This window comes from Meriones unguiculatus, chromosome 9, assembly GCF_030254825.1.
Source record: "Meriones unguiculatus strain TT.TT164.6M chromosome 9, Bangor_MerUng_6.1, whole genome shotgun sequence".
NCBI classification, from domain to species: Eukaryota; Metazoa; Chordata; class Mammalia; order Rodentia; family Muridae; genus Meriones; species Meriones unguiculatus.
This window is the reverse complement of record NC_083357.1, coordinates 27,281,535-27,302,381: the sequence shown is the minus strand read 5'-3', so window position 1 is coordinate 27,302,381 and position 20,847 is coordinate 27,281,535. Positions and strand designations below refer to the sequence as shown.

Here is a 20,847-nt window from a genome sequence, read left to right as displayed (position 1 = left end):
ACTGCAGCATTCAGGGCGGCAACAGGCGTTCCACTTAGCAATTGCCATCTCTGTGCCAGGGCACGCCATGCGGAGCATTCTATGTGGGAGGAAACTGAGGTGGAGGTGATAGGGAGAGTATTCAAAGTGCAGGGCTGCCTGTGGGCAGATCTCAGCTCCTCCTTTCCTTATACTACATGATGGTGCTACCTATGAAAGGCATCTTCTATCCAAACCAGGAAGCGCCCCAGCAGAGACGCAGCATAAGCCCAGTCCTTATAAGCAGGTATACAGAACCAAAATTGCAACTCCTCACTCACACAAGGATCAAGCAATAATCAAAACAAGTCATGTTTTGGAACATCACCCGGTTTCAAAGGGAAAGCCTTGCCGTTGAAGGGTAGCCATGAGTGCTGAAGCTCATTACTGAAAACCAACTCTCACATAAGATTAGCCCTTCAACCCAGCTTTGAGATGACTCCTTGCCTCGCTCAGTGTGGCGATGGGCGCATTACTTTAACTCACCGAGCCTCAATTTCCTCGCCTGTCAAATGGGAGTAAGGGTACTATCACCCTCCAAAAGCTGAGATGTGCTCAGTGAGTTTCAGGTTCTGAACATCTTCAGAACTGGTAATTCCTTAGGAGCTGTGGGTGACAGCCTCTGGATCAGCATTAGGGGAGTGAATGGCTCTGGATGGATTCACTTCCGTATCATTTGATTCCAGGGATCATACATAATTACAGATCTGAAGGATTTTTTTATCTTGACTGAGATTGTGGTACAGCACTCTAAAGTATACAGCAAAATTTCTATTTGTCTCTGAACCGCACTGTAGGCAGTTCAATAACATTACACTGACACCTTGTGGTAAGAACTTTAACCGCAGCCAAATGAACACCTGTGACAGAGCCCCGCCTTTCCCCACTTACCACTCCTGTTTTCACGATCCTGGTCCCTTGGAATATCCGGGTAGTATTCGCTGAGAAACAAAGCAGTCATAATGTAAACAACACACGATATCCAAATGTGCTGTCCATAAAATACTACTGTGGACACACGGATCTCAACTAGGCATAATTCTCACGTCACGAAATACTCCTTCGCACACTTCCCAACCATTTCAACAATATTCCGAGTCTTGCTGGCATGTTCAGATGATCCGGAGCTAGCCAATTGCTCTGTTACAAACAATGTGTTTAAAATCTGTAATTATTATAGTTTTGTTCTACTGAGACAGAACTTCAACAATTGTAAGATGTCGACGATTCCAGTGGACAGTTGAATTGTTTTTACACCTCACACCTGTAACTACCACTCCCCTTAAGATGCATTTCAAGTGCTGTTGGGCTTCTGAGTCTCATGCGTTTTTTATTTAATTGGGATTGCATCATTCCACTTGTTTTTCCTCTATTACCCCTTTGGACACCATTTCTCCTCTTTTCAGTGGATTCTAAGAGGCATCTTCAATTCACATCTGTTTACTGCTTTCTAAGTTTTTATTACATTTATGTATGCATTCAGTAGAAGGCTGGGGATGGTGTGTGTATGTGTATGAGGCGGTGTGCACTGAGCAGATCAGAGGACAACTTTGCTGTCGCTTCATCCCGTGGGGCCTGAGAACTGAGCTCAGCTCCTCGGTTCTGGCTGTAAGTGCCTTCAGAAACTGAGCCTTCTTGCCAACCCTATAGTTGATCTTACATTAATTCTTTCACTGTTTCTTGCAATAACTCTCATTGTGTCCTGTCATGTACTATCTCCCTGCTGTATCTGATAGTCTCTAGGATATGTTTTACACAGTCACATGATTTTATCTTCGCTGCACACCGCCCTATCTGGTGATCATTTCTTATAGTTGTGCTTGCCCACGTGGTATGCTAAAGGAATGTAGCTTCCGCATCTCCCAGGTTGTATGAAGAGGCAAAGAATATAAAATTTACTATGGTAGCCATTTTTAGTGTCTGCTCCGTTAATGTTCGGTCCATTTGCTTTATCATGCAGCTAACCTCCCGGCATCCACCTTGAGACTTCCTCACCTTGTAAAATGAAACCCGGAGAGCACACCCACCAACTCATTACCTTTTCAACGATCCCTGGCGACCACTGTGTGGTGGTGGTTTATATTTCTATGTGTGACTACATGCTGCATACATTATGTAATCATATATATTTGTATTTTTGTGGCTGGTGTATTTCATTTAGCACTATGCCTTTAAAGGTCACCTCTGTAATACAGGCATGGGCCAGAATTTCTTTATTTTTTTGAATGCTTGATAATATTCTCTTCTGTGCCTCTATCACATTTGTTTAGCCATTCACCTGCTGAGGGACACTGGATCCTGAATAATGCCAGACATCATAACTTATAAAAGAAACATTTCAACCCTTTTGGAGTTGACAAAATGAGGGCATTCTAAAAACCAAAGAGCTGCCTCCTATAGACGCAGCATCACATCACAAAAAAATGCCCACTGAAAGTGAGTCACCTACCTGCTCTGCTTTTTACCTAATCTAGACATAGCAAAGGACCTACACGCATTTTGTTTGTCCTACAAGCTTTAAAAAGAATATCCCCCCCCCCAACAAAAACACACTGAATGTGTTAATGTCAGAGAGCCTTTTCTCTAGACACACCGTGTCCTGTTTCTCGCTGTGTCACAAATGCCCCTAGACTGGCCCCATGGACACCTGAGTTCACAAGCCCTGGCCTAATGATGCACAGTTGCTATCAGGCCTGTTCTCAAGGCTGAAGATCCTGTGCCGTGTGTGTGTGTGTGTGTGTGTGTGTGTGTGTGTGTGTGTGTGTACTCTAGGGTGGCCCACTTCGCTCTCTGAGCTATAAAGCCTTGCAATAGGAACCCAGAACTCCATTCAGTAGCTATGAGATTTATCTCAAGTTCCAGGCACTCTGAACATAATTTTCTCATTTATAAAACCAAACCCAAACCCATGCTCTGAGCAACAAAATAAACACGCAAACAAAATCTCCAAAGAAACCCCTACATGATAAGCTCTCACTCGTGATGTTAGGGGGAAACAGCAGAGGCAGAGACTCTGTAATGGGAGCCACATTAGAAATGTCTCTTGCTGTTAGAACCGTTAGTTCCTGAATCACACTGGCTAAGCGTACTCATTGGCATCCTGGTTTTTATTCCACTTTATTCGTCTATGGGCTGATTGCATGTGCCTGTGTGCACCTGGGCATGTCACAGCAAGGGCATGTCACAGCATGCGCATGCCATGGATATGTGCTTTGAGGTCAGAGCTCAGCTTTCTGGAGTCAAATTTCTCCTTCTACCATGTGGACCCTGAGGTTCTACAGGCATGGTGGCAGGTGTCTTTGCCAGCACAGCTTCCTCAGCAGTCCAATGTTTTGGTATATTATACGGATTATAAATATTATAATTACTACATATAAGGTGGGTTCCCAGGCTCCCAAATCTGATGTATACTTATTTTTGGAAACAGTTACTATGAAGAAAACTGTTTCCTGGAATTCTCAAGGACCATGTTTTCTTTCTTAAAACTTGAGTCTGAATAAGCAGTGAATTTGGCACCTTGCTCTCTCTTGTTCCTAAGCAGTAGGAAAAACCTGGATAGAAAAGGCCAGTGGGCCAACATTAACAAAGGTGCAGCTTGGCACAAGGCTTACATGGGTGTTGTGGGGAAAATCCCCCAGTCATTATGGGGAGGTGTGACACACAGGAACAAATGCAGCATACACAAGCAGTCAACTATCTATCGTGTCAGACAACGCAGAGAACATCTGGGGACACAGCCATTTTCAACAGGGCACGGCCACTCAAAATGCTCGGTGATTTGAATTTCTAGCTGATGGGGGCCTTTTCAGAATAGCATTGTATTATAAACCTTTAATTTTTCAGAGTCCATGCAGAGGCCAGGCCACCCAGGGCTATTAATCAAAGGAAGCAGCCCTGCAGCTCCCAGCCTCCTGGTCTGGGCAAGGGGTGGCCTAATCATGATTTATGGCCTAAAGTTCCCATGCCTGGCCACAGCAAGTTCCTAGAGTGATCCACCTTCTCTGTCCCCTTGCCTCACAAAGACCCTGCCATGGCATGACGCATTCTGGATATGTGTGTACATAGATTTACTTATGAAAAGCATGCAGATAAGGCATATTTCATTTGATTTTAAAAAGAAGGATGAGATCATTAGGAAAGAATTTTTAAATGCCACATGTATAAATTGCAGTTCCTTGGAAGAATGTTTTGCTGGAGGACTTCCTCCCTGGGCTCATTATTTATTGTTTTTTTTTTTTCTATCAAACTTAATGAAGGCTGAAACCTCATGAACACCGACATGACAGTCAAATGATTTTGGACACTATAGCACTTGGATGTCACGACTTCTGGATTTGGAATGTTCATCTGGTAAAGTCTAGGCGAATACTTCACAGCAGTGCATAAGATATGATGCTGGGTCACAGTCCTGTGATTTATGCCATGCTAATCATTTCATACATATCATTTATTTCACTGTACAATGACCCCCATGGAGGGGTCTGTAAATGCTACCAGCTTTTGGAGCGGCAAACAGCGGCCTTGAGAAGATTACACATGTTCTCGGCATGGCCTAGCTGATGACTGGCAGCTGGGACTCACACCCAGCTTCCTCTCTACAGAGCCCCGCTCCAAACTGGCATTCTTCGGCATTTAACGTGCTTGCCAGTCCCTAGGGCCATCTTGCTAGAACTCATATTCCTAGGCCCCACTGCCAAGATTCAGAGGCAGCTGGTTTGAAAGGGCCTTACGGATGGGCACAGCTCACAGGCCTTTAGATGCTGCTGGTTCAAGCAGTCCATGTGCTTTAATAGGGTCTGTAATCTTATACACACTCCTGGCGGTTTCCAGGGTGGAAGCCTGGATGTTTAGTCAGATATGCAACACAAAAGTTAAGAATCAGCTGAGTGTCGTCACATATGCACAGTGACACTGTTACAAAAAGGCATAGCAGATGAAAATGAATAATAGTGAGTGGCCTGGTGAGTCGCTTTTCATTTTATAGTCAGGAAAGCGGAGGCCCTAAAGAAACAAGCCAGAGTCTCTGTGTGGAGCCCAAGGCCCTGGCCTTTAGTTTCACGATGGATTTAGTGTCTGTTATGAAATTGGATTCACAAACTAAAGGCTACAGTTGACTGCTGATTTCTGTAAATAACACTAGAATCAGGATCAGGTTGGGGCAGGTGAGACAGATTGCTTCCCATCATTACTTCTAGAGTGAACTCAAGCCGTGTGTGTATACTAAGAACATGCTCTACCGTGGAGCTCCGGAGATGGCTCAGCTGTTAAAAGCATGGCTGTTCTTGCAGAGGAGCTGGGTTTGGTTCCTACAGGGCAGTTTACTCCTGTGACTGCAGTTCCAGGGTATCTTCCGCCCTCCTCTGGCCTCCACGGGTACTGCATGTGTGTGGTACATATACACTACGACAACGAAACGCTCAGACCCATAAGAGAAGTGAGTGTTTTCCAGTGTTTCATTCATGAAATCTTTATACTGCCTTTGCTTTAAAAAAAATAATAAATTCCATTAAAACACAGCAAGGCAGAGTTCCATTTGCATCACCCTCAATTTGGCCCCACATCCCGCTACAGGTAGGTGCCCAGTCAACACAGAACACAGATGTCCAGACATGAAGCATGAAGACTTGTCTGTGTGGCTTGCAAATTGGGAGGACAAATTTTACGTCTCTAGTTCTTAAAAGGCAGTGGAGATCAGTCATGCTAGACATCTAAGAAAGAGGCTATGCAGGACTCAGGGGAGATGACTCCATCTGACAGGTTCTTAAATAGGAGGCACTGCTGGAAAATATCAATGAAACACTGCAAAAAATAGCCCTGTTTTTCCCTCTCCTCTTCTGGCCTCTGAAGCCTCCAACCCCAAAGCCAGATCTAAGTGACCAGAGCTCAATGAATATGGCTTATACCCTACATGGACCAAGCTCCTTTACTTCCAGCCAAGCCCCTGAAGGGATAGGCAGCTTAAGGCACACTGCATGGCAGGAAGAGGACAAACAGACTTACCTTGAAAGAGCATTGTCTGGCTGAAGTCGCTGCGCATGTCATTCCGACATACGGCCTGCACTCGGAACAGGTAAAGGCTATCAGGTGAGACATGGCTAATGGTGGCTTTCTGCGGGGGAAGAAAGGGAGGCGCCGAGTTGGTTTCGAAAGCTCATAGATGTGGTGTGTCTCAGAACAAGCCTGGGCCTCCCGGGAGTCCCGACTGCAGCTGTCTCTCAGGAGAAAGTGGATTCTCTCAGGAGAATCCGTCCTCAACACTACAGAAATGCCAGCAGTGCTGTTCAGCCTTCTTGCGCTCAAAGCCTGGACTCCTGTCACCATCACTATACCTTAGAAACCGTAATTATTATCCACAACAGCCTCCACAGTTATTAAGTTAAAGATCTCCAGGGTCACGTCGACTTTAGACAACCAACAAGAAATTCTCTGCCTGTATGGTTTCCTTCTTGTTGTTTGAAGGAGTCCTTACAAAGAATAAAATCAATAGAGTTATGAGACGTAATTTTGTCGCACTACTCTCTGGCTGTGTGACTCTTAAACATTTTCTCAATCTCTTCCAGCTTCAGCTACTTTCACCTGTGCTGCGTCGACAGGACTAGCCACCTAACAATGTTGTGTAACACAGGCCATGCAAACTCTGTTCACAGGAATATCAAATCTAGCAAGGGTCAGCAAGCTACAGCCTGCATGCTAGATCTGGCAGGCCATCTGTTATTATAAATAAAGCTTTATTGGCACAGCTATTGGTTAGTGTGTATGTTTATGTGTGTGTGTGTGTGTGTGTGTGTATGTGTATGTGTGTTCTGTATACTTTCACTGGAATAAGGTTAAGAAGTTAGGACAGACTATATGACTTGAAAGCCTAAAACTCTTACTGTCTGGCCCTTTCTAGAAAAAAAAAAAACAAAAAACGTTAATTGTCATCAGCCACATCTGTGTCACCATTCTTTGACGCTTCATCTCAACAGCCTTTAACATTGAGGAAATGGAACACACCTACAGAGCAGCTTCTGGAGAAACAAGCAGTGACTTAAGGTTCCCTCTAATGGATTCAGGTCCCCTTTGCAGGCATGCATACTCTGGGTCAGTCTGAACTGAATTACCAAGAGGTTGTCCTTGTATAGCCACCATTGCAATCTGGATTGGTGTCAGCCTGTGACCGTGCTAACACTGGCTGCTGTAACTGGGGACAACTTGTTGGTGGAAACAGGGCTTAAGGTCAGGTCACTCGGCTATAGGCCTCATTCCTTTCTCTTAGAAAAAGCAGTAAACACCCCCCCCATGGGATCGTGATGAAGGCACAGACTGGGAGGTGCAGGCTGGAAAATGCCTCATGGTAACTGGAAGTTAGAGGAATATATTGTTGTCCTGAGTCAGAAATAAGAAATTAACTTGGTGTGTCTGAAAAGGAAAAAAGAATGTGGTATGTGCTGTCAAAGCATGCTCATCTGTACATTTCTTTCTCTGATCCCTAAACCTCGGCTCCCATCTTCCATTCAGAGTGAAATCTTCACTCCATCTATGTGGGAACTCGGTAGAATTCACACCAAGCTGGTGTCTCTTTAATCTCTGCATATTTAATTGTTCTCCACTTAGAACAAAGGACAGAAGAAGTGCCTAGATGGTTTCTGCTGATTAACGTAAGCTTGACTTCAGGGAGGGACAGATCCCTGATAGACTTCCCGTGAGAAAAGAGAATGGTCCAAGCACACTGTCACCTTGGGTGCCTTTCAATACATCTTCTGTCATTTCATGGAGCCCTCTCTTCCTTCATGTGACCCAGATAACAATGTCTAGGGGGGGAACTGAAAATATAAATGGAAATGAAGTAAAAGAATCTTCAGCTACAGGAATACAAAAAGTATTATTCCATAACTGATTGAATGGGCCCTGAGGACTTTCTATTGGAAGAAAAAAAAAATGTGTAAGTCATTAAGAGTCCCACTCAGAGTCGAAGCATTTTTCATGTGCATATACAATTACAGGCTTCATTATTCTGGGGCCTTCTTTGATTAACAATAAAGCAGCGAGGCTTTCAAACCCAAATGTGTCACTTTGAGTTTCTGTGTAAAGTCTTGGAGTAGTGTGCTTGTCAGAGGGTTTATGATGATAAGGGAAGACGACAGCTTCCGCAAGGAGATCCTCAAAGGGCCTTGTTGGGGGTCTGACGACAGATATTTACATGAACCTTAAAAAGAGATGTTGACTTTGGTCTGTGTGGTCAAAGTGAGGTCGGATATGTCACAGCAGATGAGGAGTCTGGCCCTGGCCCCTGTAGTGTGTACTGACACACGAGACAAAAAGGGGACTGTGGACAGTCATAGTTGTGGCAGCAACGATGAGGAGGTGGCAGCAGAGGCGGGGTACCTAAGAGTTCATACAGAGTTCACTAAGTGCCATGACCTACAGTGCTACATAACATGGCTAACATGCTTGACAACCAGATCAGAGGAAAGGGGCTTGCTTGGGATGAGTGAAAAGCAGCCAGTGTAAAAAAGAAAATGTGTATGTGTGTATGTGTGTTTGTGTGTGTGTGTGTGTGTGTGTTGGGGGGATATGTGTGAGTGTGTTTGTGAGTATGAGGGTCCATATGCCACAGTGTATATGTGGAGATAAGTGGACAGTATCAGGTGTGGGCCTTGCTTTCCATCTCATTTGAGACACAGTCTGTTCACTGCAGTGCACAGCAGGCTATCTGGCCTGCCAGCTTCTAGGGACCCTCATGTCACACCCACCTACCTCCCTTTAGGAGGAAATATGCTTGCTGGATCCCGTGAGAGCAGTGTGCCCTGGACTCAATCCAGAAGGGCCTTACCAAGTCCTTGTCACTGTCCTTAGTGAATGTCTTCTCCTTTTCATCCTCGTTCTTGGTCCAGCTGTAGGAGATCATGTAGTTCATGATGGGCGGGTGGTAGATGGTTTCCGGCTGGCTCCAGGACACCTGCAGCGCAGTCTGGTTCAGGGGCTGCACCTTCATGTGGATGGGCGGAGAGCTGCAAACTGAACACAGGACGAGACTGAAGAGCATCTGCACTACCACTCCCAGGGGCTCCTCTGACCTCAGGACACAGTTCTGCACTCAGGACCTTTTAGCACTCTTGCACGTCAGCTGTCCATCCTCTCTGCATGTGCACACAAGCATGCATCCACAAGTGCGACAGAGTGGAGGAGGATGAAAACGCTGGGTATCAGTTCTCAGGAGTCGTCCACTTGTTCGTTTTTCTGTTTTGCTTGTTTTTGAGGCAGTGTTTTTTTTCCTAAGGACAGGCCACCTACTCAGTGCTGAGGTTACATGCACTGGAGTTTTATTTTACACCTGGCTTTTTTTTTTTTTTTTTTTTTTTTTTTTTTTTAAATATGGGCTCTGGAGATCAAAGTCAGGTCCTCATGACTGCAATGCAAGTGAGCCATCTCCCCAGATCTTTTTTTTTTCCCTTCGGTTTTTTTGGGACAGTTTTGCTATATAGTCCAGGCTAGCCCTAAAGTTATGGTACTACTGCCTCAATCCCCTAAGTCTTGGGATTGTAGTCATGTGCCACAATACTGTGCCCTGTCCCCTACACAGACACACACACAAGCACACGCACACACACACCCCTTTTTAGCTAAGGAGATCCTTTGTTACTTTAGCCCTAAATACTCTCACCTGCAACTGTTTTACAAATTTATTTACTTTATAGCCCAAGGTATCCCCTTCCTCCTGGTCCCCTCTCCCCCTTCTCCCTCCCTCCCCACCCCAGGAAAGAGGAGTCCCCCCCATCAACCCTTCTCAGCCCATCAAGTCACATCAGGACTGAGCGTATCTTCATCCCCTGAGGCCAGGCAAGGTTGCCCTGCCAGGGGGAAGGGATCCAAAGGCAGGCAACAGATCCATGTTACAAACAGCCCTCACCCACTCCACTGGCCAAGCGAACCCCATGAAGACCAAGCTGCCTGATGCTGACCTGCAACTTTTAAGGGCAAGAACATTCTCTCATCCAGCCTATCGCCATTCTCTACCTAAGAAAGCACATGCAGAGTCAACAGGATTATCTCATACAGTGTCCATACTCAAATCCATCCCTCTTGTCTGAAGGACTTCTTGTGGCCACCTTTCTCATGCTACCCTTTATTAATGAATCTTTCTCCTCTGACTTCTCCTCAGGACAGACTCTTTGAAGAAGACAGGACATTTGACTGGCGGGCCATCCAGCTAACTAGAATTGTCGATGAAATTTTACTGCAAACAGATGAAAGTATAAATGCAAGATGGTCTTTAAATAACATTAAAGCAAAGGCACCCACAGAAAGATGGCTTCTTTTGAACTGGCAATACCCTGGGTGGTTCCCCTGTCTTGGGAGTAAGGGAAGGTCTGGCTCCTTTGTCTTTCCACCCCTGCAGCTGAGAAGCTTCAGGACACACAGAGGCCATCCGTCTGTCTAGGGCTGGCTAGCACAGTACTGAGAGCTCCGGATCAGCCTGGAGAGCTGGCAGTGCAGCAAGTGTGGTCAAGAGTGCCACCCTCTCCTCTCTGTGACAGCCACACTTGTCTCTAGACACAAACAAGTATCTCCACAGGGCCCATTTCCCCCAGTCTCCAAGGGGAAATGAAGACTTTGGGAGGAACCACCCATGCAAGGCTGATACGGCACGCAAGGGATGGACAGATGTCAGAAGGAAGAACTTCACTGTCCTGCAGAAGCAGCTCAGAGGAGCCGCCTCTTCCTGGACTGACTCCATTGAGGAAGGCGCTTTCAACTGAGAGCTGAGCCAAGGCTGCTTGGTGGGAGGAAGGCAGGAAGAAGGGCCAGTGAAAAGATGGGTACAGCTGCATTGAGAAGCCAGGCCTTTCATCCAGAAACCACGGGAAACCACTGGAAAAGTCTGAGCCCAGAATGGCCAGATAAAGTTGTTCTGATAAAGGCTCCTATGCTCCTGGTGAGGCCAAGGTCCCAAAGTGTAGGAGGAGGCCTGTCCAGAGATGCACATTAGACCAGGGACTATGACCAGGAGATTGGCAAGTTCTAGGGCCAACAGAATGCAAAACTGAGATGCCCGGTAGTGGGAGGTACTCAAGAGAGGGTGGGAGCAGAACAGCTGCTGGCATGGGGTGAGTTAGAGGGGAGCATACTCGAACAGTCAGGCTTGGCAACGCACAGAACCTTCCAGAAGCCACCAACACACACACACACACACACACACACACACACACACACACACACACACACACTCACACACACACACACACACACACACACACCCCTCTTTTCCTGACCCAGTCTCCCAAAACTCAGGCTGTCTTGAGCCACTGGCCACATTCCTGGCAAGGCCAATTTTGGCGACAGCTGTGGAAAGAGGGCAGCCTTCCCTGGCAGGAGGCTCCTTTGCCTCTGTTGGAGAGATGTGCTTTTTGTGGCTTCAACAGGAAGAAGTGGGGATCGACGAGCATTCTCAATGCCCTCTACCCTGAGTGTGGGCATCAAGCTGCCATCCTTTGCCTTCAGAGCAGGGGCTTTAAACAAAGGCTACTGCAATGGCCGGAGGTGACATAACAGAAGAAGGACACTAGGGGGCGACAAGGCACTGTTTTTTTTTTTAAGAGTCCAATTTACCAGGCTGTTTCTCCAGGCAGCACAAAGGGAGGAAAAAGAAACCAGCAAAGATCCATAGCTCCATCCTTCTTAACAGTGGCAGGGGGGCCAGTTTTATATATCCGGAATATTTTATGCTCCCAATGATGACCTAACTTCCACATCTCTCACCTCCTACCACGTTCGTCTTCCTTGTGTTTTCTAAAGCCATTCTAAAGCCCTGCTGCAATTGAGTGGTGAGTTGTCAGCGACACATCTTTCCTGCAGTTACAACACACCCACATAAATAATCTTAGCAACCACATGCGGACACACCACCTTTATTTATTTCTTTAAATGAAAATGACCGGGCTTTTCTATGCAGGTTAAGATGATTCATATACACATATACACAAGTACATATATGTACATATGTATGTATGTATGTATGTATGTAAATTATGTAGTACAAAAACGTAATAGGAAAGTCAAAAGATTCACCCTAAATGTCACTGTAGGTACAGACAACCACTGCAAGCATTCTAGAACCCAATGTCTGACAGATTATCTCACTCTTCTTGCCTATTTGTGAAAGCAGGTAACATATAATTTTATGTAGAAAAAAATGAAAAAGGGCTGGACATGGAGGTTCTCAGATGTGAGGCTGGGCTAAAGCAACACCGTGAGACCCTGTCTCAAAAACAAAATGAATCAGAAACAAATAAGCCAAATCCCCAAACAGACCAACAAAGACACGGGCATGAGGTCTGCAGGGACGTGCATGATGTGGTCAGTCAGTAGCACCTACAAAAAACAGTGTTGGGTGCTGTCACTCTGAGTGGAAAGTGCAGGACCACCTGCCAGAGAAAGGCATCTATAACTGAACGGTCACACCAGACCCATACTTGCCCTAGATTGCCCCAGACCAGGCCGGAGGTAGCAAGAGGTTAGCTGAGGAGCCTTCCACACATGTGCCCTAGCAGAAGACAGGTGGGACAAAGAGACACATTCCTTCCTGCTCTCGATCCCCAAGCTCGTTTTCTCATCTTCCTAGACAGTGGGATTCTGGACAGTGGCGATGCAGTGGGCTTGATGTGGAAAAGGCCTTTGCAGAATTTTAGAAGGACCTAGAATAGAGCTTGGCATCCTTATCTATAAAAAGGACAGACGGGAAATAATTTTGGCTTTGCAAGTCACGGTCTCTCTTGCCTTGAAAGCACAAAAGCCTGCAGAGGCAGTGGACGCATGAGAGAGTGTGGCTGTGCCCAGGAGAACTTACACACTGATGCCTAATTTCAGCTTTGTATGATTTCTGTGGGCCTCAAACTTTGATCTTTTTGTACTGTTTAAAGGTATTAACATTCTCAGTTCATGTTGCATAAAATTTGGCGGTGGGTGAGGTCTGCATGATGGAAAGGAACAAGTTGTGGCATTCTTAGCACTGAAATCAACCGCTCAGCACAGCTCCTGGCAGCCTCTCCACGGAGCTTGGACCCTTCACAGCACTCACCCTGAATGACGTTGCCGCTTCACTGACTATCTGGAACAATTTGCCTCCCCCATGGGAGTAAGGTGTGCCTGGTGCCTTTGATCGCATTCCGCCCACTGCCTGAGCCTACAGCAGCGGCTGGCATGCGTGCACACCTGAACAGCAAGCGAGCTGATGGCAGCTGGTATAAGATCCTTGGCCCTTCCCTGGTCCACTGGCCTGTGTGCTATGACTCTCAGTTTCTAGCCTCCCAGCTTCTCACCCTGCTCCTCTCTCACCTGTGTCTGACCAGCTCTGCCCCAGCCGCATGGGAGATCTGCCTTCAGGATCACGTGGGCAAGGGGATGTGTGCTACTCTGGAAACACACAGAACCAGCAAGCACTGGTCCATGCTGGAGGAAGAAGAGTATGAGATGCCGCCTTGTACCTAGGGTTCTGCTGGTGTGTACAGTTAGACCACCGCATCAGACGGGGTCTGTTATGTGGAAGGGTTTTGGAAAGCTGGTGTAGGACTTGGGATCTTGGTGGCCTGCTGCCTCCTCATCGGTATGATGCACTGCTATTTGGTAATGGCTTCCTCTTTGGACTGGGTTGAGTGTACGAGGCACACTGTAAATAAGAACAGATCTTCGGCCTCAAGCCCAATAACCGTTACTTATAAGTCTGGGTGTTTAAGTGAGGTCAGCCAGAACAGCAAAGCAAGGGTCCCCTTTAGACTAGGGCTGTGATCATGTTTGCAACATTTCCCGCCACACCCTACTGCCCTTTCAGGGTCCCCTGATCCACAGCTGCCTGAACCCCCAAGGCAGGAGTGCTGTGGCAGCCGCCTAGATTTTACATCCTTCCTGCCCTTAGTGATGGCTGTCGCAAACCCTGGTATCTGGGACATTTTGGCACATCCTTTTATATAAAATCAAAGCCTTTTAATGAGGCAGGAGGTACCACACCCGGCTCTCTAAACAAACATCCCTGTGAGGTGGCCCTGACATCAGCCCTTCCCTTCCCAGGGCCTGATTACATGCTCACTGGGGACAGATTGCTTTTCACAGATATCCAGGATGACAGTCCCTAGGAGCGCTGAGAATTCCTGCTTTTACTCTGAACCACCTTTAATTAGGATCTCAGCTTTCGTTAAATAATGAAGAGGCTTCTAGCTGAGCACCCGAGGTCCTCCGATTTTACATCAATGTCAAGGATATTTTCTCAGTGCTTGCAAAAGTCAATCTAAGTCTCCCCTGACCCTCGCCCTTCTCATTTTGGGATTTAGATGAGGTATTGGGATATGCTCTGATGAAAGTCAGTGTAACACCCAAGTGTCTTAAACTCTTTGAGTAAACGGCTGCTCCAGGGACTTCCTTTCAAGCCCTTTACTTGAGGCAATGGGCCAACTGTGCATAGTTTTAGACACAGATTGCTCAAACACAGCACTCCGGCTCAGGCTGACTATTTCACAATCTATGGCAACAGAACCCAGGCCAGTGTGGAGAGGGGTGATTATCATGCCCACACAGGGTGGTACACCACCTCAGCTCAGCTCAGGACCTCCCGAATGCAGGAAACTTCCCAAACACCTTGCCTGAGGAAAAGCCTTCTCTTACTGTATCAGCAGACCAGACAGAGCTAACAACAACAACAAAATAAAAGTCCTGGAATCTTAGTGCTTCAGAGTGTCAGCTCCTTTTCTCCCCTGTCCAAGAGCTCATCAACAGCGCACCACTCTGCGGAAGGTACAGGACAACCTAACGTGACTGCTGCTCTGGCATGACTTGCATTCCCATCTTCCAAAGACCACGGAGTGAGGGCCGCCAGTTCCGCACTGAGGGCAGGCTCTGCCCCCGTTTCAGATAGGCCATGTATGCACATGTGTATGAGTCCAGGAGGGACATCTCCATTTATGCTGAGAACTCCTCAGTCCAGAAGACCCAGTTGCCTAGCAGAGCATAGGACACAGAGTAGGCAATGAGTCAGCCTGAATTAAGCCTGGAGGAGGGGGAGTTAAGCAGCTGTGTTTGCTCTCTCCACTCATGCTCCCTGCCTCTTATCCCATCTTCATGATGACATGAAGACGTCAGGAGATTACTCAAACTGCTCACAGGGTGAACACTGTCCCATGTGGGCACCACACATCAATGCTGCAGCCTTTTACCGGTGGCTTCTGCCAGGCTAATGATACTTAGGACAAAAGGTCCCTTCTCTTCCATGCTTCCCTCACATCTTCCCTTCCTGTCCCACGCCCTTTTCTTAATAACAAAGGAGGAAGAGAGTATCTAGAATATTTCCAGAAGAGTATCCAACTCCTCTGTGTCCCTCTAATAGCAAAGGCAATCTGAGCACCGTTCTTCCTGTGTCAGAAACGTAGGTGCAAGTCCTGGACCTTTCAGCTGTCACAGGGAAGCTCAGCAGCGAGCATCTAGGTGTCACTGGCCAATGAGCGTCTAGGTGGTACCCACCAGCCAGCATCTGTGGCACTTACCTTGTGCTGCTCTGGCTGACATGCGAGACACCTATGATTTTATGATATTCCTAGTTTTCCCATTACCTTGTTTTAGAGCCCAGACGATCATATATTCACTTACTCAAAAGATGAACATAGGCTAGCCCGAGCCTTGGCCTTTTGGAGGTCACAGTTGGGCAGGAAAATGATAACTATCACCAAAGCCTCAAACTCAAGCCCTTAACTTGGCATTCCTTAAGGGCTCTAGAGAGAATTCTGTGAAACCACAGACTCAGGTGAGAAAAGGATGCTGTTGTTTTCACTAATCTCTGACTAAGATATTATCTCTCAGATGCGGCAGCAAATGCAGCAACGCTCATAGGATCGGTGTGACGTGGGATGGCTGAGTCTAATGGTGAATGGCCCTGTTGCCCAATCTTGCAAACTAAGTGTCCTCACCAGAAAGCAAAGAAGTGTAGTTTGAATGAGAACACCCCTCTCCACTCCACCCCACCCCAATTCGTGTACTTGAATATGTAGTCCCTAATTGCTAGTGCTGTTTGGGTAGGTTTAGGAGGTGTGGCCTTGACAGAGGAAATGCCCTTGTGGCCCCCAGCCCTGTGGAAACGTAAGCCCAAATAAACTATCTTGCTATAAGCTGCCTAGGTCAGTGTTTACCCCAGGAACAGCAGAGTAACTTATACAGTAAGTACACAATTGAAAAATATTTCATTTTATCTGGAGATAGCTGGTTTTCTTCATAATCATTTATATTTTATCAGAGCACATCTAAAATTATTAATAAATATAAGAAGCCTATGGAATTCCCCAGGTGAGTAAATTAGGGACTAGACTTAGGGTTAATGTCAGCCCAAGATTTACATAGCCCTAGCGCTAAGGAACATGGTGATGCCTTTTAAGGACAATATTATAGCAGCCTCTCGAAATGTTTTAAAAAGATCCAGACTTGTGAGGTGGTTTGGTTGGGGAGTCCTGCTGAGCAGAGAGAGGCTGAGCTGAATCCTGAATGATAAACAGGTATCTGAATGGCGAGTAGGAAGGCTGGGTCAGACTGCCATGGCCCTGTCATGAGGCTGTGGAAAGACAACATGGAACAGCATGATGCTAGATCCAAAGCATCTAAGGATTGGAGGAAAGATTCTTTTCATGTAGGTTTGACCTGGGAAGTCAGATTTTGTTAGGTGGCTACTCTCTGCCTTGGGGACACTGGTTCCAGTGGCCCTAAGTTCTGCTAAGCACCAGGCTACCCTCTTCAGGTCCTCTCTCCTATGCCGCCTTGGGACTTTCCTACACTGTGCCGCGGCATCCCCTCCATGGCTGCTAGTAGCCCTCAACTACAGCACGTTCTCTCGGCAAATGAGGGTTAGAGCTGGTTCCAACGGGCACAGAAGCCAGCAGACTGTACAAGTGGTTCTGCCGCACTGTGTTCCCTGCTGAGTAGAGGCCGCCAGGTGAGGCACGTCGGAGCTCCACACGTGTACCCTAGACATCCCAGCCCTTCCTCCCATGCTGGAGTCTGTTTTATCCATAATGTCCCCCCGTCTTGTGAGAGCTAACGGCCATGGGAGGTGGCCACATCCTGTCCAGGAAGGAGCATTGTTCAGCCTGACACTAAGGGAGGTGGCAGAGTTCAGAAGGGTCCTGAATGGAAGACTGGATTTCCTTCACACGCCCTGCAACACTGCCTCCCCTTCCCTTGAACACACTCTAACATCAAGCCAAGAGAAGAAGGTGTGATGCTCTACCTTACCTAGCGTCCCTTCCATGTAGTGCTTCTAACCCTCCTCCATCTCTGGACCTCACTCTCCAGTGGACTCAGGATATGAGATCTGTGCAGGAGACCTAGCACCCTTGCGCTGTGGTGAGGTTTCCTGAAGATGAGCTGCGTATGTCTGACTGTTAGGATGATGTTACAGCTATGAAGATACAGTTGTGTCGCATACAATAGAGGTCCAAAGACATCTTTGACAACCAAAGGATGAGCTCTGTGTAACAGTTTAAGAGCCTACAAGTCTTTTTAAAACTCTCTCAAGAGCATGACAAAAAATTACACGTGACCCCACAGACAGGTTAGCTAGGCTTTTATTTAAATAAGTTAGGCTTAGGAAGTTGAGAATCATTTGTTCAGAGTCAAAATTAGGAATAAGCTCTCAGAAACCCTATTTTAAATGACCAATCCTCTCTAGAGAGGGACTGAGCTACCTCTGACTCTAGGCTGCCTCTAACTAGGTCCACATGCTCCCAGGAGCTCAGACTTTGTGGCTGGTAACAGCTTGAAGTGGTCAGCCTACTCCTCTTTGAGAAGGCTCCTCTCTTTTGAGACTCTTCCTGATGCTAGCCAGGAAACACTGTACTTGATAACACCTGACAGCTCTCAGCTAGGCAATGCCTCCTCCATACAGGGAGAGATCTGAAATGTGACAGTCAAGACATGCATCTCAGTCCAAGCAAATTCACTGGAAAGAGAGAGAGAGAGAGAAAGAGAGAGAGAGAGAGAGAGAGAGAGAGAGAGAGAGAGAGAGAGAGGGAGAGGGAGGGAGGAAGGAAGGAAGGAAGGAAGGAAGGAAGGAAGGAAGGAAGGGAGAGAGAGAGAGAGAGAGAGAGAGAGAAAGAAAGAAAGAAAGAAAGAAAGAAAGAAAGAAAGAAAGAAAGAAAGAAAGAAAAAGCCAGCCACAGGAGAGCTGCCCAAGATCAGTGACAGAAGCATTAGGCCTCTGGACGTGCTGAGAAGTAAAGAGCAAAGAATGAATGGACAGTCGGCCCCACAAGGTCCCCCAAGCTGTATTCATGGCTCTTTCTACTTCCCAGCAGCAAGGGAAGTGACTGTTTTTTAGGTCATGAGAAAGTGAGGGTCATGCCCATATCCTTGGACAATAGTTAAAGAATAGCACCCACAAGGAGGCTTGAGGAATAACTGGTGGGAAGAATAGGGAGAACAACTCTCTCCTGGCTATATTCCTCTGTTGAGAGATGCCTGCAATCTCAGGGCCCCATGCTTCATGAGCAGCGGCTGCTAGTTAGCAGGAAAGAAGTACATTGCTCTGGGAGGAAGGACACTGCTGGCCTTTATTAATTTCCACATGGTTGTTTGCAAGCGCCACTGTGTCCACATGAAAAAGCCCAATGCCAGAACAGATTTATCTGGTGAGCAAAAGAAAGTAGAAGCTGTAGGAGGTTTGCTAAGTTGGCCTTGAAGCTCAAACTCTGCCTACCAGCCTGGAGACAGAAAAGATTAAGTAATTAGCTAATATTTATAAAGTGTGAAAATGACTGACAGCCCCTGGCACCTGCTGCCAGAATTGGCTCAACAGCTCCCAAGCCCAGACAGCAGTGGTCCCTGGGAACTTCTTGACTCCCGGCAGCACCTGCAAGTCTACTCACTTCCTTCCTATGCTGTTAGGTTGATCTCCTCAACCATGAAGCAAGCCCTCTCTCCATGGTTGCTTTGAAATGAACACTTACATTCCAGAGGGTTTTGGCTACAGTAGAAGAAGCTTCTCTGGCTGCAGATATTGTGAGTGATGTAGACCCATCCTATAAATGCCTGGTTACACTCCCGCTGTATGAGAACCTAGCCTGGAAAGATGGCAAATGCTCTGACTGGACCACCTGTAGAGCAAGGCTCTCTTTTTCCTGGCCATCCATCTATCCATCCTTCCATCCATCCTTCCATTCTCATACTTACTGAACAGTTAGCCAGAGTGCCACCTCCTCAAGAGATACAGAGTATCACCACATCATGTTACTTGCAGGAGAGTAGAAAAGTGATATATTCTAAAACCAAAGGTCAGTAGTGGTACGTGCTATTAGGGGAAAATATTGGTATCCTCCAAGTGGTAAGATCAAACCAAGAGATTTCCCTTGGAGGGGCACCTCAGGGCTCTGTAGGTTGAGAAGAATCAGTTTGGCGCTGAGGGCGCTCAATGGTTCTGCGCAGAAGAAGCAGGCTGCTGAGGCTGGCTCACGTCAGGGAGCTGGTGCCAAAGGAAGTGACATATACAGTGGGTCTGGGGAGGGGACAGGATTCATAGGGCAGTGTCTAAGTTTCTCTTCCTGTTGCTGTGATAAGACACTCTGATAAGGATAATTTAAGTGAGACGGGGCTTATTTTAGCTCAGAGTTTAAGGTACAATCCGTCACAGCTGGGAAGTCAAGGCAGCAGGAGTGTCGCTCACCCACGGTCAGGAAACAGGCACTCGGCTCGCTTCCTCTTCTTTATCCAGCCTGGGCCTCAAGTGCAGAGAAGGGTCCTGTCTACAGTTAAGATGGCTCTTTCCACGTCAGTTAATGTAATGAAGATAATTCCCTACGGGCATGCCCACAGGTCCATCTCCTGGCGGATTATATATTCTGTCAAGTTGACACTATGGCACACAGTCACTGTAACTTTCCCAGAAGGGTTTCATCAGTTAAGAACAGCCCCACTTCACACTTGTTCCAGGAAGCCTAACCCCTTAATCTGAATTGTGAGCTCCAGTGACCGTGTCCCTGATAACGTGCTGCCCCAGAAGAACACAGACCTCACTGCTTGCCTACAGATCAGAAGTACAAGTATTTGCAGAGAACTTCCCATATCGGTCCCAGGAACTGTCGAATTTAAAAGGCTTAGGTATGACAACTGCACACAAGAATAAATTTGTAGACCTGGGGCCTGACCTTGGTTGCCGGACTTCCAAGCCTAGCTTCTAACACTGCTTTAGGCTGTCCATAAGCTAGTGAACAGTGCACGGCTGTGCACCTGCTATGGTGCTAGGTACCGAGCGAAGTTCCACTAGTTCAAATATGCACAAGCCCCTCTATTTAGAAGTCCCACTTGAAGTGGGCATGTTGGCTTCCTGGGGTCGACTCCGTGACCAGGGCCCCAACAGCTCGTACAAGAAGCACCCAAGATAACCTGGCAAACTGAAGCCACTAGGCACATGATGATGGTGAGAAGGCGGGTTGTGATGGTTGGTTGGTTTTAAATGGCAACTTGCTACAACTTAGAATCACCGGAAACTTCACTGAGGAACTGTGTTCAGCAAGTTGGCCTGAGGGCATGTCTGTATAGGATTATCTTGACTGCCTTAAATGATACAGGAAGACTCAGCTGAAATGTGGACATTTGGGTTCCATTTACAGGCCTGGGTCATGGGGTCAGCCACCAGGAGGGCAGCAAATGCAACCTTGCAGAGATCTGGAGGGAAAACTCCTTTGCAAAGGCCCTGGGGTCTAGAAAGCACCATGGAACACTGCTTCTAGTAGGGACCTGGATACAAAAAAAGTCACAGGAGAAGGAAGAGTATTTCTTCTTTGCTCCCTTAGCCTTTCTACCTGCTGCTGAGTGAATTTGCCC

The 20,847-nt window shown here is 47.0% G+C and overlaps 1 protein-coding gene across 2 annotated transcripts in view; it reads right to left on the bottom strand.

Moving 5' to 3' along the window:
• Ptprg (protein tyrosine phosphatase receptor type G) overlaps positions 1-20,847 on the bottom strand; it is a 684,542-nt gene that overhangs the window by 86,457 nt on the left and 577,238 nt on the right. For both annotated transcript variants that reach the window (XM_060390946.1, XM_060390947.1), the window contains exons 9-11: positions 8,834-9,018; positions 6,019-6,127; positions 910-959 (exon numbers count right to left, since the gene is read on the bottom strand). In XM_060390946.1, the coding sequence (XP_060246929.1) occupies positions 910-959; positions 6,019-6,127; positions 8,834-9,018 (344 nt within the window). The remainder of the gene's footprint in view (positions 1-909; positions 960-6,018; positions 6,128-8,833; positions 9,019-20,847) is intronic.